Genomic DNA, 27,744 nt, shown 5'->3' on the forward strand with positions numbered 1-27,744 from the left:
TTAGAATATATATGTTTATGAAACTAAATATCTAACCAATAGATAGATATTTTGTTTCTTAGATGAGGTAGATAAATTAAAATATCCTAGAACATGATCTGAACTTAAGAAAAAACAGAAAATAGCAATCACCAATTCAACCTGTATGAATCAAACAGCTGGAGAGTTCTTTTTATTTTTGACATATATGCCATATGTTTCAAGTACAAGGCCTCTGAAATTCATTTTCTGCTCCCCAAAACCTTACTAAATTGAAATTCGTATTTTTTATTTACTTACTCATTATTTAATCTACCTAGGGGACTTGGCTCTTCAGACTAAAGACATTTGCAATTAAACCAGATTACTGGTTTTTCATTTTTTAGGTTTAAGTAGTATTTTCCCTTTACATACCTTAAATAGTAAAATGTATTACAAAAAGCTATTATCTTCAGATATTGTACAATAAATAACTACTTAGATGATAAAGAGTTAATAAAAATTTCAAGGTCTGCTAAAGAATTGTGAAGCTCATCATTCATATCTTGACTTCTAAGAAAACTTTTCAGAGTATCTAAAGCGGTTATTGCCACATTTTTTGATGGTAAAGGGAGTTCGGTTCCCAGAGATCCACCATCATCCTCTTCGTCAGAAGTATAAAATCCAGTTTCATCTGATTTACTTTCTTTGGTCCACACAGCATCACCACCTGGTGCTGCTTCACATGTCTCCAAATCATCATCCAGGGCAGCATACTCTTCTATGGATAAGCCTTCAGGAAATTCCACTCCTGCCGCCTGGGCATGGGCAACCAAATCAAGACCAGTGTCCATCTCTGCATTTGTCTTGTCACTTTCTCCCTTTTGAGATTTGAATCCTGCCTCTTCATAGCTCTTAACAATAGTCTCTGGGGTGACAGCCCTCCAACAGAGATGCAATGTATCAACTGCATCTAGCAGGGAAAACATAAATTCTTTGCTGCCTTCAACAGAGCTTAAAAATTTCTTAATGAGACAATGTCGATATTTGATTTTAAGGCTTTTAATAACACCTTGTTTCATAGCTATAAGTTTGGAAGATAAACATGATGGAAAGAATGCTAACTCAATGGATTTTAGGTTTTTTACCTCTGGATGTGCAGGAAATGATTCAACAAAAATCACCACTCTTCTTTGCTGGGCTTGAAATTTCTCATCAAGCTTCCGCATCCATTGTTCAAATACAACTGAGGTCATCCGTGCCATTTTGTTAGCTTCATAATATACAGGCAATGATTTTACGCCTTTGAAACAATGTGGATTTCTGTTCTTTCCGATGATAAGCAAAGGAAGTTTCTCTGAGCCGTCCATGTTTGTCCCAACCACCAGAGTTATTCTGTCTTTGCATAACTTGCCAATTGAGCATGTTTCTCCTTTAAATGCAAATGTATTTGTAGGCAACATTCGATAAAGCAGCCCAGTCTCTTTTACATTAAAAACATTTTTAGGATGATAATCATTTAAATAATAAGGAAGTATGTTTTGGTGCCAGACATCTGAGGGGTCTACTGATACACCTGTAGCTTCTACAGGTTGAGCTCTGAATACTAAACCATACCTGGATTTAAAGCGATCCAGCCAACCATTGCTGCACTTAAAATCATTATGTCCCAGTTTCTGGGCAAAATCATTAGCTTTTAGACGCAACATTGGACCATTAACTGGTACATTCAGACACTGGGCGATTCGATACCACCTCATTAGTGCCTCTTCCAGATCTGTGTAAAAAGCAGTTCTCAGTCTTTTTCTCTTTGGATCAAATCTCAGAGATTCAAAGGCTTCTAGAACCTTGTCTTTATTCTTCATAATAGAAGACAATGAATTTTTCTTTATTCCATATTCAGCTGCAATCTCTGCTTTTTTCTTACCACTTTCAACTGCATTTATGATGTCGATCTTTTCTTCAATGGATAGACTTTTCTTTTTCTTCACAGTTACGGGCAGAGTTGAGGCATCCACAGGAGCCTCTGCCATCTCACCCTGTGCTTATGTAGAGATGTCTTCTCTTTCTGGGTCTGTTTCTTGATGAAAATTTATTTTCCAGTATGATACAAGTTGCTGCTTTCTATTCCACTTCACATATTAAAAGTTGGTAAGTGTCTAATAGTCGTATTCCTCAGAAAATGGATGAGTAAATAATTTCTTCAAAGGATCTGAATAAGAAAAATGTTATCTGCAGCTAGAATATTTTAGAAGAGAAACTTCCTCCCCAGGACCTTGTGTAGCTCAGTTTATAGTTTATTCGGAGTTCCGGAAGTCAAGCTAAAATAGAAATCTCATTATGTCAAACCTGTCCACTCCTGCTGATGTATTTTTGGAACTTCAATCCTTTAAGATGATCCATTTTATCCATGCGTGCATTCAACCTCCTCTTAATTCTCCACAGAAGGCCTCAGAGATAAGACGAAAAGCATCCAGTAATTTCATGCAAAATGTTACTGATTAATTTCCAAGTCTCTTTAGGATGGAGAAGAAAATGGCAGAACCCTTCTAGGACTTGACGATATCCTCTATCTCTTGAAATATTAAAAAAACAAAACAAAACAAAAAAACACAACAATTTTAACCATGATATGTCAACTGAATATCAAAAAAATATTTATACTAATTAGTTATGCTTTTAATAATAATGAAAAGAATGGGAACATATTTCTAAAAATACAATAACTAAAGCTTCCAGGAGAAATGCTTACCTCCTAAATAGTGCCTCTGTGAAAAGCTCTCTAGCTCTGCTCTGAGCCTTTGAATTCTCACTTGCCTTTGAATGCTTTGTAATATATACTTCTGAAATAAATCAGACAAATTTAATCTGTTTTGAAAATATGAGCTTACCAAAATTAAAGAACTAAAAATGATGCTGGATAGATCTTTGGTGGCTATTTTTTCCATGAAGTCACAAACTGTCCCCTCTGACTTCTCTAAAAGAAAAACACAGTCAGACAGTGGTCACAAGGTCCAACTTTTAATAGCACATGGGAGACAGTGCCTCTTTTATAGGAGTCTGGTACAAAATGCTTCACTAAAAATCAAATCAAGGGATTCCATTACAAATTTTAAAAATCGAAATCTTATTCTATCTAAATGCTTAAAAATCTAGTAACTCTTTATCAATTTGACACATTAGCTGGATGCATAAAGGCCAAAAATACTTGACAAAATGCATAGGAATAAATAAATTACTGAGAAGATATAATGCAGAAAAAGACCTAGATGAAAAGTTAGAAGGAGAGTGACCATGGTCTTAACCTCGCAGGACTTCCACTTCTTTTTCTGTAAAATAAAGGGCTTATCATAGTGTAAGGAGATGGGCTTTGGTGCCAGACACACCCGAATTGACAAGTGACTCTGCCATTTAGTACTTAATGTGATCCTGGGTCATTTATTTAACCAGCTGAAGCCTTGGCACCCTTATTTGTAAAATAAGGGTAACTACAGCACGTACCTCGTGGGGTAATTGCACATTCAGTGAGACGGTGTAAAGCACTTAGCACAGTATTTTGCACCTTACAGAGTGTTCAATAAATGTTTGATGATCTCATCATCATTGTCTTCTCTCTAATGTTCCTTTCAGCTGTGTCAATCTATAAAATTCAGAGATTTAATGAAATCGTACTTCAAACAGAAGCAAGAATCCCACTTAAGACATATACTGAAAGCAGAGCTCTTCTTAAGCCAACTAGTACTGTGAGAACAGTCACAGGGCCCCAGGTGGGCTCGCCTCTACCTTCCCAGGTAGCATCTCCCCTACCGGAAACCACAGGCTTTGGGCCTCCTGCAGGCCAAGGAAATAAGCTAATTTGATGAACCCGTGTTACTTCCATGTGAGAGTGTGGGCACTCCATTCCTCTAATTTTCTCTGTCCTCCGAGGTTTCAAGATGACACATGCATTTTTTTTTTGCACAAAACTTTGTTAAAATTCCTCTGCCTTTGTCATCAAAATCAAAGAAGTAATTTTTATTATAGGAAATATAACCAGTAAAGGAGTTTTTGTTGTTGCTGTTATTGCAAAAAAAAGGTCTTAAAAATAATTATGAGAGCCTAGAGTGTTAGTTTCTAAACTGCTTTACTTCCTGTATTCCAAACAACGCGGGACGGAGGTAAAAGTGGATTTCAAAGCTCATACAGCTCATACATGTGGGTGAATGCAGTCCAGAATCCAGGCTTTCTAATGTCAAGTCTACATTCTTTTCACTATATTACAGTGTCCTTGAATTACATGGTGTGGCTCCTCTAACAGGGGCACATTCTATGCCCCCAGCACCAAGCCAACTCAGCATTTCCAATGCCTATCCAAACCTATCCCCACCCCAAAAGGCAATATCAGGCCTCCATAGGAGAATAGCCATTATGAATTCTGGGGACACAAATAGCAACCACATTCCATATCCAACTGTTAGGGTGGTCTGACCTTTCTAAGTAAATAAGATTTGACCATTCAACTAAAAAAAAAAAAAATCTTACTCATATATGGGACCTCCCTGTATACTTTTGTGCAATTTCCTATAAATCTACCATTATTTCAAAATAAAAAATTAAAAATATCTTGCTCTCATTAGGAAGATAACCAATCTTCAGAAATTTAGGTAGCAAGAACCAATTTCTTAAGAAAAATCAAGCAAAACTACTCTCCAAAAGAAAGAGGGAATCTCTTTCTTCTTTCTGTTCTTTCCTTTCTTCCTCTTCTCTTCTTTCCTTCCTTTTTCCCTTCTGCCTTATTTCATTTGTCAGAAATAAACCCTATCATCTCAAATAACAAGGATTACAGAAAAGTGACTTGAATTTTCTCCCTTACCCCATCCCAAATAAAGCAATGTAATATACACAATCAGAGATCACTGATTATCTTGATCAAACTGAAAATAGTGATATGTTTATTTAGGAAGATAGTTTTTTTCTGAAGTTAACAGTATATATTTCCTTCTTGAACAGTAGTCAAAGCTACAATTTTCCAAGGTAAGACGCAATATATCTTTATTCCTGAAACAACCACACTTCTAATGACAAACCAGACATGCTAAACTTTTTCCCTAGCAAAGAATAAGGCACCAATACTGCCTAATCAATGAAGCTGACATCTTCCATTCTCCCACAGTACAAATGGCTGGGATATTTTTTTGCAGGGAGTGATAGCAGCAGCTAATATTTCTTAGAATATTCATTCTCTCAATTAATTAATCATTCTCTCAATTAATCATTCTACCCCTTGAAAATATTACAAGAGAAATGCTGTACTACACGTTAGGAACTACCTTCTCTATGTCAACAGTAAAGCTAACTAACGACTAAGAACAGGCAATTCACTAAAAAAGACTTACCAACTGAATTCCAAATAAAGAAAACAATGGTCAGTTCTACTGGTAATAAGAGAAATGTAAATCTTCCTTCAAAACAGGAGATACCTTTTTGTTTTTGTTTTTATTTACCAGAACAGCAGTATCTAGTGTTTGCCAGGATGCAGTAACATAGGTTGCTAGGAGCCTATGTTAAATAAATTGGTACAAAGCTTATGGAGGGCAAATTAGCAATACAGTACAAAAACCTTAAAAAAGGGGCTTCCCTGGGGGCGCAGTGGTTAAGAATCTGCCTGCCAATGCAGGGGACACGGGTTCGAGCCCTGGTCCGGGAAGATCCCACATTCTGCGGAGCAACTAAGCCCGTGCGCCACAACTTCTGAGCCTGCACTCTAGAGCCTGTGAGCCACAACTACTGAAGTCTGCACACCTAGAGCCCGTGCTCCACCACAAGAGAAGCCACTGCAACGAGAAGCCCATGCACTGATACGGAGAGTAGCCCCTGCTCGCCACAACTAGAGAAAGCCCACGCGCAGCAACGAAGACCCAATGCAGCCAAAAATAAATAAATTAAAATAAATAATTTTTTTTAAAAAAACCTTAAAAATGTGCATAAGTTTTATCCAGCAAGTCCATACCGAGAATTTTATCCCCTCCCAAAAAAATTGTAGATGTAAAAATAATCTAGCTTACGAATATATTCATTTTCTATTGCTGTGTAACAAATTAACACACATTTAGTGGCTTAAAACAACACCCATTTATTATCTTACAGCCTGTAGCCAGAAGTCCAGGTGGGCTTAACTAAGTCCTCTGCTTTGGGTCTTACAGGGAAGAAATCAAGATGTCAGTCAGGCTGGGCTCTTATCTAGAGGCTGGAGGAGAATCTGTTTCCAAGTTCATTCAGGTTATTTGCAGAATTCAGCTTCTGTGGTTGTAGGGCTGAGGTCCCTGGGCTTTTTGTTGGCTGTGAGCAGACTGCTCTCAGCTCTTGGAAGCCTCCCTCAGGTACTTGCCTGTGGCCCTCTTTATTTAAAAGTTTCATGTAACCTAATTAAACTTAAAAGCTTTTGGACAGCAAAGGAAACCATACACGGAATGAAAAGACAACTTACTGAATGGGAGGAAATATTTGCAAATGATGTGACCGAGAAGGGGTTAATATCCAAAATATATAAACAGCCCATTAACTCAATATCAAAAAACAAACAACCCAATTAGAAATAGGCAGAAGACCTGATTAGACATTTTTCCAAAGAAGATACGCAGATGGCCAACAGGCACATGAAAAGGTGCTCAACATCACTAATACTCAGGGAAATGCAAATTAAAACCACAATGAGATATCACATCACACCTGTCAGAATGGCTATCATCAAAAATAATAAAAAAATGTTGGCGAGGATGTGGAGAAAAGGGAACCTTTGTACACTGTTGGTGGGAATGTAAATTGGTGCAACCAATGTGGAAAACAGTATTGAGGTTCCTCAGAAAACTAGAAATAGAGCTATCATATGACCCAGCAGTTCCAGTGCTGGATATATATCTGAAGAAAACAAAAACATTCATATGAAAAGATACACACACCCCAATGTTGATAGCAGCATTATTTACAATAGCCAGGATATGGAAGCAACCTAAGTGTCCATCAACAGGTGAATGGATAAAGATGTGGTATAAATATACAGTGGAATATTACTCAGCCCTAAAAAAGAATGAAATTCTGCCATTTGCAATAATGTGGATGGACCTAGAGGGTATTATGCTTTGTGAAATAAGTCAGACAGAGAAAGACAAATAATCTATGATATCACTTTTATGTGGAATCCAAAAAATAAAACAAAGGAATGTATATAACAAAACAGAAACAGACTCACAGATATAGAGAACAAACTAGTGACTACCACTGAGAAGAGGGAAAGGAGGTGGGGCAAGATAGGGGTTTGGGATTAAGAGATATAAACTACTATGTATAAAATAAATAATCAACAAGGATATATTGTACAGCACAGGGAAATGTAGCTATTATTTTGTAATAACTTTAAATGGAGTATAATCTATAGAAATATTGAATCACTATGTTGTACATATGAAACTAATATAATATTGTAAATCAACTATACTTCAATAAAATAAAATAAAATATAAGGCTCACGTAGTCAGTTTAGGACCACCCAGATTATCTTCATTTTGAGTAACTCAAAGTCAACTGATTAGTAACCTCAATTACATCTGCAAAATTCCTTTTGTATGTAATATAATCATAGGAATGATATCCTATCATGTTCACAGAGGAGGGAATTATACAAGGTGAACGTCATTGGAAGTCATCTAAGAATTCAACCACACAAGACTGTTCCTCATATTGTTGTTTTATAATTATAGACAAAACTAAAAATAATCCAAATGTGTAACAAAAAGGATTAGATAAATAAATTAAGGAATATCTATATGCTAAAATACTATTGAGTCACTGAAGGAGAATATTTAATGATATGATGGAAATTCCATATATTAAGTGGAAAAAGCAAAATACAAAACTGTATGCCAACAAATACAACATACACTGAAAGTTACATGAGGGCAAAGGCTCATGGCTATTCCTACAGTGCTTAGTGCCCAGGAAACAGTAGGTTCTTAATAACGATCTGTTAAATAAATGAAGAAAAAAATATTCACAGAAAAAAAAGATACTGACCAAAATGTTGAATGTTAACTCTAGAAAATGGAATTATGAATAGGTTTTTTTTCTTTTAGTTAAAACAATTTCTACTCTTATGTTCTACTCATTCTACTATTCATGGGCTTGTTTAAATGTTCCATTAATCAGTACCCTCTAATAAAGGGTTTATTTCCAGAGAATTACACTGTGCAATCAATAACTAAATATCTCTTCATGAAAAGGAAGCTGTCAATAAACAGTGATAAAATTACTGTGACACTACCAGAATTCCCCTAGAAAAGAAAAATAGCACCTTCTTCTTCCAAGGAAATAATATTGATAAGCAGAATACAGATTCAACATCTAAAGCAAAGAGAAAAGGTTGCATGCATATTTAATTCACTCAGAAAGGAAAAATAACAATATCCTTTAACCCACTGCCTCCTTTCCTTCCCGGTCAACAAATAAAAGATAGGCTGCCACAATTCCCCACAAGCCAAGTGAATAAATGGTACCTGATTTTTCTAAAGCTGAATAATAGCCAATAGCAGTGCAAAGGTAAATGAGTAGATAAGCCCCATGTCATAAGCATATGTGACAGGCAGCTATTCCCTTTTTGTCTTACTTCTCCAAACACAATGCCAATTAAAAGAAAAGTAGTAATCTTCTATTCTTCCTAAGGAGAATGGCCAGGCAGAATTCCCCAAGCTGTAGGGAGAGGGGGAGATAGAGATAGAGAGATAGAGAGACAAAAAAAAAGGTCTCCATCTGAGCAAGGTTAGGTTTAAAATAGTCTTTGAGTTAGTATGAAAAATTTTCCCCAAACCCAAGAATAATGGCTACTACTTCCTTTTTCTCAGAGAAAGTGCATAGACTTTCACTGTTTTCCATTGCCAGCTGAAGTAGTTTCCAGTGTATCCTTCGAGCTTTCCTACCTTCTAATTTTCCTTGGGGTGGCAGAAGTCATAGGAAGAGTAATCCTGTGTATAGCCTTGCACAGCATAACACTATGTATAAGGACTAATCATGCACAATACCAGAATCGCACTGGACCAAAGAGTACCTAAAGTGATTCACAGCACCTTCACCAAGCAGAAGTTAGCATTAGTTCCAAGCAGTTCCAACTCTATCAGAATCTCTATCAAAACCAGCAGCTGAGAAGAAAACTATCCAGCTAAGGACAAATAACGAAAGCAAGTGTCCACCTTTCTAATATCAGAAATACCTCTGGGCCTAACGGTCTAATAGACAACTTTAGTTAAGTGTCCCGAAACTCAAGAGACAGCTAGCAGGAACACTTACAGCACCAGCCAGCTCAAACAGTTACATACACATCTTTCAAGCACCACTGAGCACTGCCACGCAACTCTTCCTAATCACCCTTCTGAAACTCTAACCCTTGTACTGGGCTACTAAGTTCCATTCTGTTCCTATATAATAAGAGCAGTAATTATTCTAGATTGGAAACCTTTTCTTTTAATTGAGAAGACTAACAGGATGGCTTTGAACAGGAAAATCCACAGTAAACTGTAGAACTGAAGTTAAATGAATCGGCATATATATTCACCCATTTAAGATAAGGGCCCTTTAACCACAGATTTATGTTTTGGGATTTCATTACAGTTTTTGTCAGAGAAGGTGTCCTGGAGATTTCAGACAATAAATATTGTTATTTACTTTTGAAATATTAGTGGTGTCACGGGTATCTACTCTTCACATATATGGGAAAGATTATCTGTACAGGGATGTACCGTTCACTACGCTGAAACTCCCTACAAATTTGGAGAAGCAGAGTTCTGCCTTCGGGCACTTAGTCATTAAAAATGTCTTGTCAACTAATGTGACAAGGCAGGTGAGAATTATGGTCTAAAGAGGGGTAGGTCCCACGGAGTGCACTTTTACCTTTGGCATTCCTGCAAGTGAAATGGTGGTGAAAATGAGCACCCAAGGCTGTCAAAGTAAAAGCGGAGTCCGGAACCTTGAAGGGAGATGCGCTCGGCTGCATCACCGGTATATACTGTATGTAACTGAGCTTCAGGTTTGTCTAGCACCACTGCAGAGCCATACGGTGCTGGGGGCAGGGAGAATATCCGAAGTACAGATTGGGGCCTCCACTTAGGAAACTACAAAGGGATCTGAGAGAAGGACTGTTCGGCGGCTTCTGTAGACAGGGCAGTGATCTACTTAAGTAACGGGGCGAGCAAAGAAAGCAGAAATCAGTTCTCTGGATAAACAGGAGCAGGAAAGAACAGTATCATGGATCCACTGTCTGCGAGCGAGCAGAGCAGAAGGTGATCACAAAGATAGAGCAAATCATAAGAACTCAGGGATGCCGGGCGAGGGGGTCTGGTCTTCCTGAAGCGGGTGGGCGTGAGTGATGTGGCCAGAGGGTGGCTTTCCAGGCACTGGGGAAGGAGAGTGAGGCGCCCGCATCCCGTCTGCTCCCTAAACCCCGCATTCCCTCCACCCTCCCACCTCCCACGGGGCTGGAATAACCTTCTACGTGCTCTCTGGCAGCTGAGAAAGAAGCTTGGCTCTCCTGTGATTGCGAGGCGGTGAGCTACGTCCACCTCCACCCTCCCGCCACCGGCTCACCGTCTGTTGGGGGGACGCCTAATAAGTGAGGCTGGGGTGTGTGGGTGAGAAAAGGATGCCGAGGGCTCCTGGACCTCCGACCACTCAAGACCAGGTCGGCGCGCCCTTCGGCAAGCTCCCAGCTCTGGCAGGTGCATCTGGACCCGCGCTCACACCCCCCAGTGATCTAGCCGCAGCCAGAAAATTACCCGGGCAAAGGCGCCGGCTGAGTCCCGGATGTGGTTGCTAGGGGCCGCAGCGGGAGGGGCGGGGCCCGCCTCCTGGAGCGGGGCGGAGGGGGCCTCGGGGGAAGCGCGCTGGCACCATCGAGACGTGGCTGGGCCGGCCAGACTGAGGGAGAGAGAGGCCGTCCAGGGCTACGGACAACGCTACTTCCGGTCCCCTCACTTCCGGCTCCGCTGGTCTCGGTGTTGGAGCTGTAGGCCTGGTGGAGCTGCCGCCGATCTGAGTGTCCTCGGCGGTTGGTCAGTGTGAGGCTGTGACAGCTGCTGTTGCTCCCCGCCCCCGAGGAGCCAAGGTGCGTGGGAGAAGAGGAAGAAGGAAAAGGCCCGGGTCGCGTTTCCTCTCACTTCTTGCCAGGGCTGAGGCGACTCCGGAGAGTAGGGGCAGGGATAATCCTCGACGTGCGAGCTGCCGGCTTCCCTGCAGACAGGTGAGGGCGGAGCTGGCCGGCTGGGAAAGAGGCGGGAGAATGCTTCTCGGAGATGGTTGGCGGGGCTGGACACGTTGCCTCTGGGGCTCGCAGTTCCGGACTTCCACAGGGCACTTATGTCCTTACTCTGTGTGTGCCATCTCTCTCTGCCCAGGCATTCGGCCTTGGGTTTCTTCTGCCCCTTCGTTCCTCCCGTCCCCCTGAGTGTGCCCCCGAAACAGCCGGGTGAAGAGGTAGGACTGGCTCTCCCAGGGCGGCACACTCCCGGTTTTGCATGTATTGAGTGGGGAAAGGGGTTGCAGGATCCAGGTCTTTCTCGACTAAGTCTCGGAGCGGGCCACCTTCAGGTTTGGTGTCCAGCCTTTATTGCTCTTCTTCTTTCCCTGCATCCCCTATTTCTCCTCTCCCGCAGTGAGAGGAAGGGAGATAGCGATAGTCCCGGCGAGAGGTTCCTCGGGCAGTGGTGCAGGGAGGAGCCTTGCCTGTGAAATGTCCCAAGCCTGACTGCTTGCGAGGACGTCCAAGGAATGCTGGAGTTTGGGAAGGAAGTTGTGTCGTCGTCTCGTCCGTTCCTCTTTGCCAAGTTACTACTGTTTACGTGTCTAGGAAAAAGGAAAGAGGTTTTTGTTTTGTTTTAAGAACAGTTTCTAGACGCTTTTCCCTTTTACTTTATTTTATTATTACTTCCTTTGTTTTATTCTCATCTCCCTCTTGAGCCGTTTGATCTCAAAAGGTTCGTAGTTTACACTTCCTGCAGATCCTTTAGCCACCCCGTTTGAGGATTTCTGGCCCCCTCCCTTCCTTTTCTCCTAGATTAAAGCATATAATTTCTCTAAGTCGGTTCTTAAGGAAAAAATGGAAGATTTGCAGGACTTTGGTTAAACTTGTGCTTTCACCTGCAAGTGTGACAGGTGTGTGTTCACATTTGCCATTTAATTAACTTCACTGGCATGGGAATGTGCACCAAAATTGGTTACCTTAAATCCTTCCTTGTTAAGGCTGCAGGAATTGGCCATTTTATTGCTGCTGTCTCAGAGTGAATGCAACAGACTACATGTCAGTACTGTTTTAATTCCACTTTTCTTTTGTTATTCCTGTGTTTTTTTGTTTTCCCCACTCAACATGACCAACACCCTCTCCCAGCCACCACGTCTAACGCTCATTAGCTGAGAAAACAAAATATTTCTAATCTTGTTTTATTTTCTGGATTAAAATCTCAGTCTCAGTTACTTTCATTCCTTTTCAAATTGATAAATTAGTTTGCCTTAATCCTGGGTCATGCCTTTGGGGACTGTGGTCTAGTGGTCAGTGACTTTCAGGGGACTTCCTTATCCCCACCCCTGAAATTAAGTGCACAGTTTTGTTTTCAGTGCATTTTCTCCTTTCTGGGGAGAATGTCCATTCTTTTTATCAAATTCTCAAAGGAGATATATAACCTCCAGGTAGATTAAAAGCCACTCCTTAGACAGTGTCTTGAAGTTAATGAAAACTTTTTTTGTGGAGCTACTACTTTTTCAAACTGTACATAGCTAGTTTGGGCACCAAGGAGAGTAGAATGCAGAGATTCCAGCTTTATAGTGATGAAATCTCTAGCTACTTCAAAACTTCAGTGTTTCTAAATTTCTTCCTAGACCTAGAGAAGGAAGTAAGACTGCCTGTTTATTTAGTTCCTGATTTGTGGTTTTGAGGTTTCTTTTTAGGGATAAGTATTTGTGGCCAATGTTGTGGAGATCCAGTGGATTTATAAATTGATACATTTATTATTATTTAATACATACTTAATATCACCAACCTACTGGGTACAGTTCAGAGTAAAAGTTTAAATTTCTAGTGTACTTTGTTTTCATTTTCTTGTTTTTCACTTGAGGCATCTACTTTGGGCTTCGGCTTTGTTCAGAAGGGCAAATGATGTTTCAGTGGTGTGGTCTGTAAGCCTTTGGCATGTTGCTGCTCATCTCGACATCTCCTTTCCCTCCATATTACCTCTATGTTAGGAATTTAATGATCGTTCTCTTTTGTGACTAAGTTAGTATCCTTCCGAACTTAATGTAAGTTTAGAGTGCATATTTGAACTTACTGATTTGATGGTAAAGTGTTTCTTGATCAAGGGTTGACGTTCTAAAATGTTTGACGCCTGTTTCATAGAATGTTAGAACTTGAAGAGACCTGTACAGCTCATCATAGTCCATATGGAGTAACCAGTGTATCCTGCTCACAAAATCATTTTCCCTCTGTCTAGCATCCTCACGTTGGGGGGCAGAAAACATAAGTTTATAAAGAGTCAATTATGCTAAATTAGTTTCCTTCTAAGGTAATGACAAAGTCAGAAGATTGATTATATCTGACACCATAACAGCAATTAACATTTGTTTGCTTACTGTGTGCCAGGCATTATGCTAAGTGCTTTATATGATTATCTCATCTAATCCTCACAGCAACCTTATAAAGTGGCTAAATTTTTCATTTTTGTAGATGAAGAAATTGAAACTAAATGATTAACTGAAGCTAAAGTAATCTGCTCAGAATTACACTGGTCAAGCCAGGATTGAACCTAGGTTATCTGAATCCAGACTGAGCTCTTAACTACTACTCTAGGCTGCTTCTACCATATTTTCTTTACATCTTTTATTGGCATGTGTTGGGTTATCTCACCTGATTTTCTATCAGACATTAAGTAAAGAAGGTGTTTTCCTTTATTAATCTTCAGTAGCTGAACACCTGGTTGAATATCATACCAAAAAGTATGACAAAAAGAAATGAATTTGGAGGAGGCCTATGGAGTGTTATTTGATAGTTTTCCCACAGGGCGGATATAAATCTGTGTATGTGTTTGTCGGGTGTGTGTGTGTGTGTTTGTATGTATGTATGATGACATATGAGGAGTGGAAAATGTGAAAATAAAGGTTTTAAGTAATAGACTTGGCATTGTAAGAGTCTGGAGGTATAAAAACATTCCAGAATGATAACTTTGGGTTGGGGTAAGGAATAAATTCAGGATGGAGGAAGGAGTAAATTTAATAGGGAATTCAAGATAATATGGCTGTGGATGAAAAACTAACAACATATGTGCAGATTGGAAAGAGTAGTCCCACAGAATATGTATGATGATGACGTAGGGACCATAACAGTCTAAAAGTCAGATATACACCAGCATTAGTTCTAGGAAGTATGAAAAAGATTATAAAACAAAGGAACCTGAAAATAATCTTGTTCTCTTTAGTTTCTAGTTTAGCTTTAGGCAGTCATGGAAGCCAGTGATTAGCTCTTACGGATTCTCAGCTGTTTTCTACAAGACAAAAGTCTACATTTTCTTTTTCTCTTTGTTTCTTTTCTCTTTCATCTTCCCTCCATCCCTTATTTCCCTCTCTTCCATTACCTCTAAACTTTTGTCTTAAGATGGTTCTAGGCAGATGTTGCTGGAAATTGCTCAAATCTTTTGTGAAAATATGGTAACATCTTTGCCGTATTGTCACCTGAGAGTTTTTATTTTGTTTCATTTTTTTGTATATGTATGATGGCATTTGACTAGCAGCTCCTCGATGTTCAGGCTTGATCCTTTTTGATCCTTTGGGGAACTGTGACATCACTGTCTTTGAAGCAGGATCATAAGAATAACAGAGTTGGTGGTGAGACCTAAATCATCGAGAGGAGGGAGTCATTTGGCCAACTCCAGTGTCTGCCGACATGAGATAGTGTGTTAGAGCAAAGTTTCCAAACTTCTGCCTCATGGATGGTACACATAAAAATGATTATTTGTACGGCAGACTCCCCGGCTCGCTGTAGGCCGAGGGGGCCAGGGAGAGGCGGTGTCAATATTTCAGCACATCTGTAATCCATTCTTTTTTTTTTTTTTATTTTTTATTTTTGGCTGCACTGGGTCTTTCATTGCTGCGCACGGACTTTCTCTAGTTTCAGTGAATGGGGACTACGCTTCATTGTGGTGCGCGGGCTTCTCATTGCAGTGGCTTCTCTTATTGCAGAGCATGGGCTCTAGGCGCGCAGGCTTCAGTAGTTGTGGCACATGGGCTCAGTAGTTGTGGCTCATGGTCTCTAGAGCTCAGGCTCAGTAGTTGTGGCGCACAGGCTTAGTTGCTCCGCGGCAACTAAGGGATCTTAGTTGCCACGGAGCAACAACTAAGATTGGGATCTTCCCGGACCAGGGCTCGAACCTGTGTCCCCTGCCTTCCCACCAGGGAAGTCCCTGTAATCCATTCTTGGCATATTGATTGGAAAGCTTTGTCCAAGAGAGGAGGAATATGATACTCTTTAATACCTTCTGTTTATTTAGCATATAATAATTTACAAAACATTTTCACATATATTCTCATTTTATTTTTACTCCAGCCATCTCAAGTAAGTAAGAGCACATAACATTACCATGTTAGAAATGAAGAAATTTAGATCTTAGATGAAGTACTTTGCATAAGGTCACACATCTAATAAGGGATGGATCAGGAATTCACATCCCAGATGGAAAGAGTCCCTGGGGGTTAAGCCAGTGTAACGTAACCTCTAGGATGGCTGGGATTCTGTTTTGTTTCAGAGCTCTCCCCTTCAGTATCTAGGGCAGCGCCAGGCACATAGAAGTCCGTAATAGTTGTCATTTATCGAGTGCTACTCTGGCTAAGCATTATGCTTTATAGATGCTATCTGTGTATTAGGTACTCTTATTTTCTATAAACAAATGAAGAAACAGGTATAGAAACCAGCAGAAGTAATTAGTCCAAGGTCATCCAAATAGTAAAAGGAGAACCACAGACTCATAAAGTTGCTTGACTCCAAAGCTTGTACTCTTTTTCACTATAGTGACTAATGATTCCATGATATCGTGGGGTAGAGATTGGGTTCCAGTTAAAGTGTATGACATTGGTGGCAGAGGGTGGTCGTGATGGTGGTGAAAGGGAGATAAGCAAGAGGACTATTACGTGTTTATTTTTGGCAGCCTTGAGGTAGAGTTCTAGAGATGATACCTTTCTAATAGGATTCTCAAGGTGTTTGGGATGGGGTAGAAGAGAAATATGATACAACTCATAGAGAGTAACTTGGGCCATTGGTGCGCCTTCTAACAAAAGGGTTAAAAATGTAGATCCTCTTCACAGATGGCTAAATGTTAATTATAGATTATTTCTTAAAGTAGGTTTACAGATTATTTTCATTTTCCTCTTTCTGTATTTCCTAATTTTTCTGTACAGCGTTTAATTAATTTTAAAATTAAAAATATTTTAAATTTTACAAGTAAGATATATTCTTGAAATAAAAATTCAAATACTATAATAAGCAGATGGAATGAAAGCTTCTACTTCTCTAATCCCTCTATCCCCCACACTGGCTCTCAATTAATTCACAAGGTGGTTGTTTGGGATTAGATGAAATATACAAGGAAGCTCTAAACTGCTCCTGTCCAATAGAGTAGCCACTATCCACATGTGACTATTTAAATTAGTTAAGATAAAATAGGGTAAAAATTCAGTTCCTCAGTCAAACCAGTCACGTATCAAGTGCTCAGTAGCCACATGTGGCTAGTGGCTACTTTACTGACTAGTGCAGGTATTGAATATTTCCAAGGACATTGGCCAGCCCTGCTAAAACTTTAAAATACTGTATGATTAGTGACATAATAAACATACTATTGAAACAAGATTTTTAAAACTCTGTGTTCCGCATGGTGCCTAGCAGTTTGTGTTGTAGCTGATGAAATATTACTGCCATGTTCTGTCTCAGCTTTTTGTTTTAACTAAATACAGATGGTCGAAGTCTTAACGTTTTTCTTAGGTATTTGGCAATTGTAGTTAGCTGCTTTACTAGAATAAAGATGTCAGCTTTTCTAAGGACATGAGTGTTTTCTATCTCATCTGAGCTCTAGATCTATATATTTTGCTTTCTAGTTGGCACCTCTCTTGCATATATTAGAGATATCGCAAATACAAGGTATAAAATGAAACTGATTTTTCCCTCACTCCCAAAACCCCCCCAAAATGTTGGTCCTCTTTCTTTGCTTTTTATTTCAGTGAATGACTCCATTATTTTTCCAGTTGGAAAATCCAGGACAGTAGGAGTGATCCTTAATAACTCCCTCTCCCTTATACGTCTAGTCTGTCAACAAGTTTTATTAACCTTACTTTCTAAATATCTCTTAAATCTGTCTACTACTTCCCATTTCCACTACCACCACTTTAGTTTGTTACCATCATCTTGCCTGAAATTTCTACAGTAGCCTTCATTCTTGCCTACCGACTTCTGTTTCAACCCCTCTCTAATCCAGTATCCATCCTGAAGGCACAGTGATTTATTTTGAAACACACATCTGATTGTCACTCTTCCCTCCTCTTCCCCAGTCTTTTTATGGCTTCTCATTGCTTTTGGGATAAAAACAAAACTCCTTAACAATGGTCCAGCCTTATCTTTTATCATGTTCTGCTTAACTCTCCATTTCACCCATGCTGGCCTTCATTAGTCCCTTTGTACTTGTCTTGCTCCTTGCATTACATGGCTTTTGCACATGCTTTTCTCCCTGTCTTTACCACTCTTTCTTTTCTTTCATTTCACTTGTTGGCTCTTAGCTATCCTTCACACCTCAACTGAAGTTTTGCTTCTTGAGGAAATATCCTGACCTCCCAGATGAGGTAGTAACGTCATATGTTTTCCACAGTTGCCGTTTACATTTATATGTGTGACTGTATGATTGTCTTTCTCTTCCGCTACCGCCATATCCATGCAGATAGGGACCCATCTTATTTTCTTTTTCGGCTCATTATTGACTCGCAAGGACCTAGACACCTAAATATTGATTGAATTTCCAAGTTGATAGTATTAAAGATTTCAGTTCTGGAGTTTTGCCATATAGGATTTTAAATATAAATATTTAGAAATATATTAGTTAAACTGCCAGTTACGCTGTTTTTTCCAAGTGCATGAAAATACATTTTTTTCTTTTTTATTGGGGTATAGTTGCTTCACAATGTTGTGTCAGTTCCTGCTGTACAACAAAGTGAATCAGCTATATGTATACATATATCCCCTCCCTCTTGGACCCCCCTCCCCCCTCCATCCCGCCCATCTAAGTCACCACAGAGCACTGAGCTGAGCTCCCTGCGCTATATAGCAGGTTCCCACTAGCTATCTGTTTTACACATGGTAGTGTATATATATCAATCCCAATCACCCAGTTCATCCCACACCCCCCTTCCCCACCTCCATGTCCACACATCCCTTCTCTACGTCTGCATCTCTATTCCTGCCACGCAGATAGGTTCATCTGTACCATTTTTCTAGATTCCACATACATGTGTTAATATACGATATTTGTTTTTCACTTTCTGACTTACTTCACTCTGTATGATAGACTCTAGGTCCATCCATGTCTCTACAAATGACCCAATTCATTCCTTTTTATGGCTGAGTAATATTCCACTGTATATATGTACCACATCTTCTTCATCCATTCATCTGTTGATGGGCATTTAGGTTGCTTCCATGTCCTGGCTATTGTAAATAGTTCTGTAATGAACATTGGGGAGCATACATGTAAAAGAATGAAGTATTTTAATAATATAAATTTATATTATTAATATTAATTATTAAAAACAATAATTATAAAATAATATAGCACAGTATTCTTAGATTATTATATAGTAAACTCTTATTTTAGAATCATTTTAGATTTACAGAATTACTGTAGAGATAGTATACAGATTCCTATTTACACCATGTCCAGTTTCCCACATTATTAACATATTACATTAGTATGGTACATTTGTCACAGTTCATGAACCAGTATTTATACATTATTAGATAACATATGTTCAGATTGCCTCAGTTTTCTCCTAATGACCTTTTTCTATACCAGAATTCTATGCAGGAATAAATCCTGGTTATCATGTGTCCTCTTAGTTTTAGCAGTTTCTTGGACTCCTCATTTTTGATGACAAGTTGATAGTTTAGAGGATTGCTGGTCAGGTGTTTTGTAGACTGTCCCTCAGTTGGGACTTGGCTGATTCTTTTCTCATGATTAGACTGGGTAATGTGTTTTGGGGAGAAAGACAACAGGTAAAGTGCCATTCTTATCGTATATCAAGAGTAAATACTATCAATATGCCTTACCACTGTTGATGTTAACCTTGATCACCTGGCTTAAGAGAGTGTTTGTCAAGTTTGTACCTGTAAAGTTACTTTTCCTCTCCTCCCGTTGCATATTGTACTTTTTAGAAGAAAGTCATTATGTGAAGTGCACACTTAATGTGTGGGGAATTATGTTCTACCTCCGTAACAGTGGAGTGTGTACATAAATTTTTTGGAATTCTTCTGCAAGGGAGATTTGCCTCTTCTCTCCCATTTATTAATTTATTCAATCATTTATTTATATCAGCATTGACTCATGGTTATTTATTTTATACTTTGCATTATAATCCAGTATTACTTTATTTTATTGCTCAAATTGTTCCAGCTTTGGCCACTGGAAGCTCTTTCAGTTGGTTCCTATATTCTTTGGAGCTTTTGTTGTTGTTCTGTTATGGTGTTTTTTTTTAAACCACGTTCTTGCTTTCCAGCACTACAAGATACTCCAGGCTCATCTTGTATATAATCCTGCCCCAGTCCTAGAATCAGCCATTTCTCCAAGGAGCACTGGTTCCCTTTATTGGAGAATGGTATTAGAAACCAAGATCTGGGCACCATGTGTGCTCATTGTTGCTGGAGTTGCTTCTCGGAAATATACACTAACTCATGTATATACACATATCTATAAATATTTCTGTGTAACTATCTATATTTTTAAGCTGTCTTCTTAGGTTATTTCCTCTGAGCTTTTTCCCATTGAAAAAATTACCTGTGAATATTGAGGGGTTTATTTTATATGGTTTTGGGAATTAATACAGAATTTTAAAGTAACTCTCCAATTCTCTTGGTTGGCTTCATTGCTAATGTTCTGGACCTTAGCTAGCCATTTGTGAAGAACGAGGCCACAGTACACTGAATAATTTAGAGTTTATTTACAGCTAGTTTTCTTTTCAGGGAGTAATTTAGTTTTGAGAGTCTTATCATTTTACTTCTCATTAGTTTCTCTGTAACACAATCTGAATGGGGAAAATAAATTAAGACTTCTCCAAACTGTTAATTTTGTCACTTGGTTAGAAGGTGGTATAATGGTGAGGATGAGAATAGTTGAATATCTGCTGATTTTTAAATTGTTTCTCATTACTGCATATAATTGAGAATTAACTATATTTTGTCAAAGCTTTCTAATTTTGAATTATCTAGACTGATGTGTTTATCCCAATGAGCAACGTGAACTTAATTTATCACTGTCTAAAAGGACTTAGGAGTATCTAACAAAATAGCTTTTACGGTTACCAGATAGTTGTTGACATAAATACAGCAGTATAATGTAGATGATTCTTTATCTTACTCTTGATTATTCTACTTATCAAAGAAAATGTAATATACCTTGAACATATTGTGTGGTAAACCATTTTCAGTTTAGTATCATTTGCATTGACAATAGGGAAAAGGATCTTTCCCCCATGTTAAGGAAACTACCATCATAAAAAAAAACCATTTTAAATTGTTTTGACCAAAACAGAAAACTAATGTATTTTAGATACTGTTTTTCACTCTTAGCATAATATATAGTTATTTAATGTAGTCACTATGTATTTTAACTCTAAATTTTTTACTGTAAACAAATCAGTTCAACTTGAAAATTAATATTGAATTATGAAATTAAAACAAATCTTACCATTCTCTTCCTGTTTATCTATGAGCAAGAAAAGATAGACGCATTTGAGTGAAAGAAATAGAGCCATTTTCTTTAATCTCTAACCAGTCTCTGAAATCAGTGATATACCCAGTCTAGAGAAGCTAAGCAAGTTCAGACCAAAGCAAGCCCAAGTTTTGCTACTTTTTGCCCTCAGTTTTCTGTATTTACCTCCCTAGCATTGTCCTTGAGTTCCAGTCAGAACTCCTTACTCCCATACATCAAAATTATTTATAGTACTTCTCCAACTTTTTTACTGAAGTACCCCTAGAAAGAATAACTCTTCAGATATTCCTTTGGAGATTCGTATTTCATCATAAAAATTCAAGAAATTTCTTAGAAGGCTTATGTGTATTTTATTCAAGTGAATTTTGTTTTAGATTCCATAACAGCATACTTATTTTCATTTAAAAAAAGTGTAAATTCTCATTCCACTATGATGTGCTGTGTTTATCCTGTTTATGTCTGCCCTGTTTGTATCTGCTCTCCTGTGCCTTGAGCATACCATTTCAGATCCCCTGTGGTATGTGAGTACATTAATTTGAAATGTGCTCATGTTATAATTTCTATTCAACATTCATCCTTTAGTATTATAATTCTGAATCTTTAACTCATGGAGATTGTAAATGCAGTTTTTTCTTTTCTGGTATCCATGGAGTATTTTGTTTCTTCTTATCTTCTAGGATCCTGGCAAGTCTCTTACCTCTTGCCCTCTCTTTCCTGGGTCCTTGGAAAGACCTTAAATGCACTTAACAGTTGTAGGATATAAAATTCTCCCTCATTAAATTCTGGTTAAAGTTCTTATATAGTTTCCCTCTATAAACTGAATAGATGTAGTCTATTCAGTTTATAGAAAACAAAATGTGATTTTGGTAATAAATCAACAACTCCAAAAAGTTGGATGAATTATAAACTTCAGGTAATATTAGTTATGCTTTTTTTTTTTTACAAATGTTAATTAGTAATTCACTTTATAGGTCATTGGTTCTTACACTCATTAGTTAATGAATACCCCTGGCTGATTTATGGAAGTAGAGCCCCAGAGATGACTTGAGGCGTATTTGGCCTCCAGTATAAAGCAGTCTGTGAAGCCTCAACATTGATGGCAGTTTTGTAATAATGATTTATCATTTTATTTTGAAGACAGATTTAAAGATAACTTTAAATTCGTGTAAAGATCAGAACACATATATCTTAAACAGCACATTCTGCAAGTCATTAACATTTTTTTTTTTGGTTTCCCATAATTATAAGTTTTTTTTTCTTCCAGTTTTATTGAGGTATGATTGACATATAGCACATATAAGTTTAAGGTGTACAGCATAATGATTTGATTTACATACGTCATGAAGTGATTATCACAGTAAGTTCAGTAAGTCATTAACTTTAAATCTTGTTGTCATTCCCTATGTGTGTCCATTATTAAAGTTATGAACAAACGAACTTTTAAAAAATGTGAAGGTAAGAGCATTTAAATAATATGAATAAAACACAGACTTAGTACCTGACTCTGTAATTCTCAGAAATTTGATTCCCTGTTTCCCTATCTGCTTGGAGTTATTTGGTCTTTTTTTTTTTTTTTATACTTATCGGTTTATTATATAGTAAAGGATATGATAAAGGATACAGATAGATAGCCAGATGGAAAGGACATTGGGCAAGATCTGGAAGCGTTCTGAGTACAGGAGCTTCTGTCTCTGTGAGTTGGGGTGTTCCATGATCCCAGGACATGGATGTGTTCACCACAGAATTTCTCCAAACCCCATAGTTCGGGGATTTTTGTGGAGGCTTCCTCACTGACGCATTATCAATTATTAACTCCTCTAGCCCCTTTCACCTCTGAAAGTTCCAAACTTCTAATCATGGCTTGGTTTTCCTAGTGACCAGCCCCATTCTAAAGCTATCATTTGGTCTTTTCTTGAGCTGGATGATAATGATATATTTTGCTAATTGGTGCTACTGATGAATACAGGGGAGCAGATGATAACTCCTATTTCACAAGAAAGTAGAAGACAGCAAAAATGAACTGCCTTAACTTTCTTCTGTTTTCCATTCCATTCCTCACTATTTCCATGGGTTCCTTCCTTCTTTCACTCTTCCTTCTATCTAAGGAAGAGATTTCTTCCTTCTATCTAAGGGTAATTCCTCTACCTTTGCTCAGCATTCCTTACTGTTCTTTAAAACTTTTTTTTTGATCTAGTTTTAGACTTGCAGAAATGGTACAGAGAGTTGCTTTATATTCCTTACCCTACTTCCCATAATGCTAACGTCTTACATAACCATAATATAATTATCAAGAATAAGAAATTAGGGGCTTCCCTGGTGGCGCAGTGGTTAAGAATCCGCCTGCCAACGCAGGGGACACGGGTTCGAGCCCTGGTCTGGGAAGGTCCCACATACAGAGCAGTGAAGCCCGTGCACCACAACTACTGAGCCTGCGCGCCACAACTACTAAAGCCCGCACACCTGAAGCCCATGCTGCACAAGAGAGGCCACCGCAATGAAGAGTAGCCCCTGCTCACTGCAGCTAGAGAAAGCCTGTGTGCACCAGCAAAGACCCAACACAGCCAAAAGTAAAAAAAAAAAAAATAAATTTATATTAAAAAAAAAGAATAGGAAATTAACATTGGTATAATATTATTAACTGAACTACAGACCCTATTGGAATTTCACCAAATTTTCAACTAACTATCCTTTTTCTGCTGCAGGATCCTGTCTAGGAACCCATATTGAGTTTGGTTATTTCTCCATAGTCTCTTTCAATCTGTACGTTTCTCACACTTTCCTGGTCTTCATGACCATGACACTTTGAAGAGAACTGGTCAGTTATTTTGTAGAATGTTCCTCAGTTTGGGTTTGTCCAATGTTTTCTCATGATTGGACTGAGTTAATGCATTTGGGGGAAGAATACCACAAAAAATAATGTTGTCCTTTTCAGTGCAATGTATCAGGGATTATGCTCTTGATATGTCTTACTACTAGTGATTACTTAATCCCTTGGTTAAGTTAGATCTGCTGAGTTTCTTCACTGTGAACTGTGAGTTTCTCCACTTAACTGTCTTTCTTTTTTCAGTTAAGTACCTTGTGGGAGATATTGGAGATTATGTAAACGCTGTTTCTCGTCAAACTTTTGCTCTCTAATTTTAGCATCCATCAGTGAATCTTTCTGCAACACTTATTACTGTGATGTTTGCCTGGTGGAGAGTTCTGGTTTTCTCTTTCTTTTCTGTGTTTATTAATTGAGATTCTGTTGTGATGAATTGTCACTTTACCCCCATTTACCTATTTATTTGATTATTTATTTCTATCAGTATGGATTCATTAATATTTGTTTTATTCTAGGAGTTTCAATTCAGTACTATCATTATTTATTTTGTTGCTCTAGATGTCTCAGGATTGGCCATTAGGGGCCTTCAGATTGGGTCCTTTTTTCTTTCGACAAGCCCCTGTCCTTTTTTGAATTTTTTCTTATTTTCTGACACCAGAAAAATGCCCCAGGCTCCTCTTGTATTTTCCTTGCCCCAGTATTAGAATCAACCACTTTTCCTTAAGAGTTGTGGTTCCTTTTATTGGAGAATGGTGTTTAGAGACCAAGATTTGAGCACCAAGTGTACTCATTGTTACTGGGTATCACTGCTTCTAGGCCCTCTCAGTGGACAAAGCTAGGAAACCTATACATACATGCATATGTGTGTGTGTATAACAAATATATATACACGAATACAGACACACATGTATTAAAAACCCTGTGTTTATACTGATAACTCTTGATTCCAGTCCAGTACCACAGGGTTTATTTAGCATTTCTCCTTTCTTTATTACTTTTTTCTCTAGCAGTGAGAAACCAAGTTCTCAGTATCTACATTCTATTTACATATTTGTTCTGTTCTGTTACACACATAAAGTAATTTAAGAATTATTAACCTATACCCCTGTGAGAAATACTTTTACTAACTATATTAACAGAATTTGTGTTAATTCTTTTTGTCTTTAGCCTCATGGTGTCCTGTCAAGACACTCTTTTCCTCCTGCTCTTCCTTTCCCTCCCCTTCCCCTCTACTCCCCCTCCCCTTCTTCTCTCTCTCCTCCCCCATCTCCCTTTGCCCCACCTTCTCCTTTCCCCCTTCCCTTTCCTGGGTTATTCATTTCTCATACAGTTGGTTTCATGTGTTAGTGATTTTTTACTGTTTGAATTCCTCTCAAATCCTGGTTGGTTTTTTTTTTTTTTATGAAGGGTATGTGAAAATTTCTATGGTTCTAAGAGTCAGAATTATTTAAAACTATATATTCAGAGAAGTGTCACTCCTTCCTTATTCCTGCTACTTTGTTCCCATTTCCTACTTTTTTTCCCACTCTTTTCCCACCTCTCCCTGTAGGTAACCTATCTCTAGTTTCTGGTTTATTCTTCTTGTATTTCTTTTGTTCCAATGAGCAGAAACATGTATTTTCATGTATCCTCTTTGTTCTTACATGGAGACAGCATACCTATAGGTATTTTTGGACTTTGCATTTTTCACTTATCACTACGTCCTGGAAATTACAGTATATCATAGAGATCTTCATTTTTTTCAACAGTTGCACAGTACTTCATTGTCTGGATGTGTCATAGTTTATTCAGTCACTTTCCTATGTAAAGACATTTAGGCTCTTCCCAATATTTTACAGTTATGAAGAATGCTGCAATGTGTAAGTATTTTTGTATTATTGGAGATGTATTCCTGGGATGGATTCCTAAACATGGGATTGCTGGGTTCAAAGGTAAGTACATGTGTGATTTTGTTAGGCATTACCAAAGTTCCTTCCAGAATGGATGTACAAATCTGTGTTCCTATCAGCAATGTATATGAGTGCCTGTTTCCTTACATCCCCAGTAACAGAATGTTTTGTTACATTTAAAAAATTTTTGCTAGTCTAATAGATGAGAAATGGTATCTCAGTGTTGTTTTAACTTGCATTTCTCTAATTATGAGTGAATTTGATCATTTTTTATATTTTGGAGGCCATTTTAATCTTTTTTTGTGAATCGTCTGTTCATGTCTTTTTCCTGCTTTCTATCTGGTTTTGGTTTTTTCCCCTTTGTTTTTAAGACTTCTTTATATATTAAGGATATTAACCTATTGTGGCATATGTTGTAAATTTCTTTTTTTTTTTTTTGGCTGCATTGGGTCTTCATTGCTGCGTGCCAGCTTTTTCTAATTGCGGTGAGTGGGGGCTACTCTTCATTGTGGTGCGTGGGCTTCTCGTTGCGGTGGCTTCTCTTGTTGCAGAGCATGGGCTTCAGTAGTTGTGGCTCACGGGCTCTAGAGCGCAGGCTCAGTAGTTGTGGCACATGGATTAGTTGCTCTGTGCATGTGGGATCTTCCCGGACCAGGGCTCGAACCCGCATCCCCTGCATTGGCAGGTGGATTCTTAACCACTGTGCCACCAGGGAAGCCCCTGTTGTAAATATTTTATCCTAGTTTTTCAGTTGTCTTTTTTCTTTGTTTATAGTGCTTATGTTATACAATTTTTAAAACATCTTTATTTAGTCAAATTAATCAATTTTTAAAATTATCTCTAGATTCTTAGAATTAGAAAGTTTAAAGAACAATTCATTTATGTTTTCTTTTAACAGTTCATCTGTGGTTTCATTTTTTACATCTAGATTCCTAATCCATTTGGAGTTTATTCTTGTGTGTGGTGGTCTAATTTTGTATTTTTCCAAATGGCTACCTAGTTTTCCTGGCATCATTTATTGAGAAGCCCATCTTTAATTAAGTAATTTGAGATGTCACCTTTGTTATATATTAAATTTTTGTATATATTTGGTCTAACTTTAGACTTTTTATTCTGGTCTCTTTGTTTATTCATGTGCTAGTACCATAGTGCTTTAAGTATAGATACTTTATGGTATGTTTTAACATCTGACAAAGTTAGTCCCCTTGTGAGTTTCCTTTTTCAGTGTTTTCCTGACTACTCTTGCATGTTTGATTTTTCCATATCAACTTTAATATAACTTATCTAACTGTATAATTTAGCTTGTTATATTTTTCTCTATTGCACTGAATTTGTAAACTAACTAAGGGAGAAATGACTTCTTTATAATGTCATCATAGCCGAGAACAGGATGTATTTTCATTTGCTTAGTCTTTAGTGTCTCTCAGTTGTGTTTAAACATTTTTCTCATATAGGTTTTATACATTGTTTAATTTATTCCTAAGTATTTAATCTTCTTTATTGTAATTGTAAACAGGATTTTTCTCTGCCTTTATGTCCACTGATTATTGTTTTTCAATAACAGTTCAAAAATTGTTTTTTTTTTGATTGAAATATAGTTGATTTACAATGTTCTGTTAGTTTCAGGTGTACAGCAAAGTGATTCATATACATATATATATATATAATACATATATATTGTTTTTCACATTCTTTTCCCTTATAGGTTATTAGAAAATATTGAGTATAGTTACCTGTGCTATACAGTGGGGCCTTGTTGGTTATCTATTTTGTGTATAGTAGAGTGTATATGTTAATCCCAAACTCCTTTTGTATGTTAATTTTTTATCCTACTTTTTCACTGAATTCTTTTAATTTTTAGTTAGTTTTACCATTGAGTCTTTGGAGTTTTTCAGGTGTACTATCATATCATCTGCAAAAAGAAATAGTTTTACTTCTTCACCTATTATTCTTCTAATTGGTTTATCTACTTGGATTGGCTAATACCTCTAGTTCAGTGTTGAATAGTAGCAGAAATGGTGGGTTCCTTTGCATTGTTCCTGTTCATAGTGGAAATGCC

At 37.9% G+C, this 27,744-nt stretch overlaps 2 protein-coding genes across 8 annotated transcripts in view; one reads left to right on the top strand and one right to left on the bottom strand.

Annotated features, from left to right (window-relative positions):
• Positions 1-452: 452 nt before the first annotated feature.
• Positions 453-10,698, bottom strand: TIGD4 (tigger transposable element derived 4). Of its 2 annotated transcripts, none has more exons than XM_068542634.1 (2): positions 10,468-10,698; positions 453-2,533 (listed from the first exon to the last, which is right to left on the bottom strand). In XM_068542634.1, the coding sequence occupies exon 2, from the start codon at positions 1,989-1,991 to the stop codon at positions 453-455; it is 1,539 nt and encodes a 512-aa protein (XP_068398735.1). In that variant the 5' UTR covers positions 1,992-2,533; positions 10,468-10,698. The 2 variants fall into 2 exon arrangements, with proteins under 2 accessions (XP_068398735.1, XP_068398736.1); XM_068542635.1 differs by lacking the exon at positions 10,468-10,698 and adding an exon at positions 2,850-2,917.
• A 249-nt stretch (positions 10,699-10,947) lies between these two features.
• The window catches only part of ARFIP1 (ARF interacting protein 1), a 138,863-nt gene continuing 122,066 nt past the window's right edge, over positions 10,948-27,744 (top strand). For 3 of the 6 annotated variants that reach the window (XM_068542636.1, XM_068542642.1, XM_068542640.1), the window contains exon 1: positions 10,948-11,218. The gene's annotated coding sequence lies outside the window, so the exon portion shown is untranslated. Of the gene's footprint in view, positions 11,219-11,302; positions 11,452-27,744 lie in introns of those variants that run through there. The other 3 variants (XM_068542637.1, XM_068542641.1, XM_068542639.1) reach the window with 2 other exon arrangements.

Source organism: Eschrichtius robustus, chromosome 4, assembly GCF_028021215.1.
Source record: "Eschrichtius robustus isolate mEscRob2 chromosome 4, mEscRob2.pri, whole genome shotgun sequence".
In the NCBI taxonomy this organism is placed as follows: domain Eukaryota; kingdom Metazoa; phylum Chordata; class Mammalia; order Artiodactyla; family Eschrichtiidae; genus Eschrichtius; species Eschrichtius robustus.

What these genes read in the sequence shown, in the direction of transcription:
- TIGD4 (XM_068542634.1), bottom strand. Translation starts at nt 1,991, where the DNA reads ATGGCAGAGGCTCCTGTGGATGCCTCAACTCTGCCCGTAACTGTGAAG.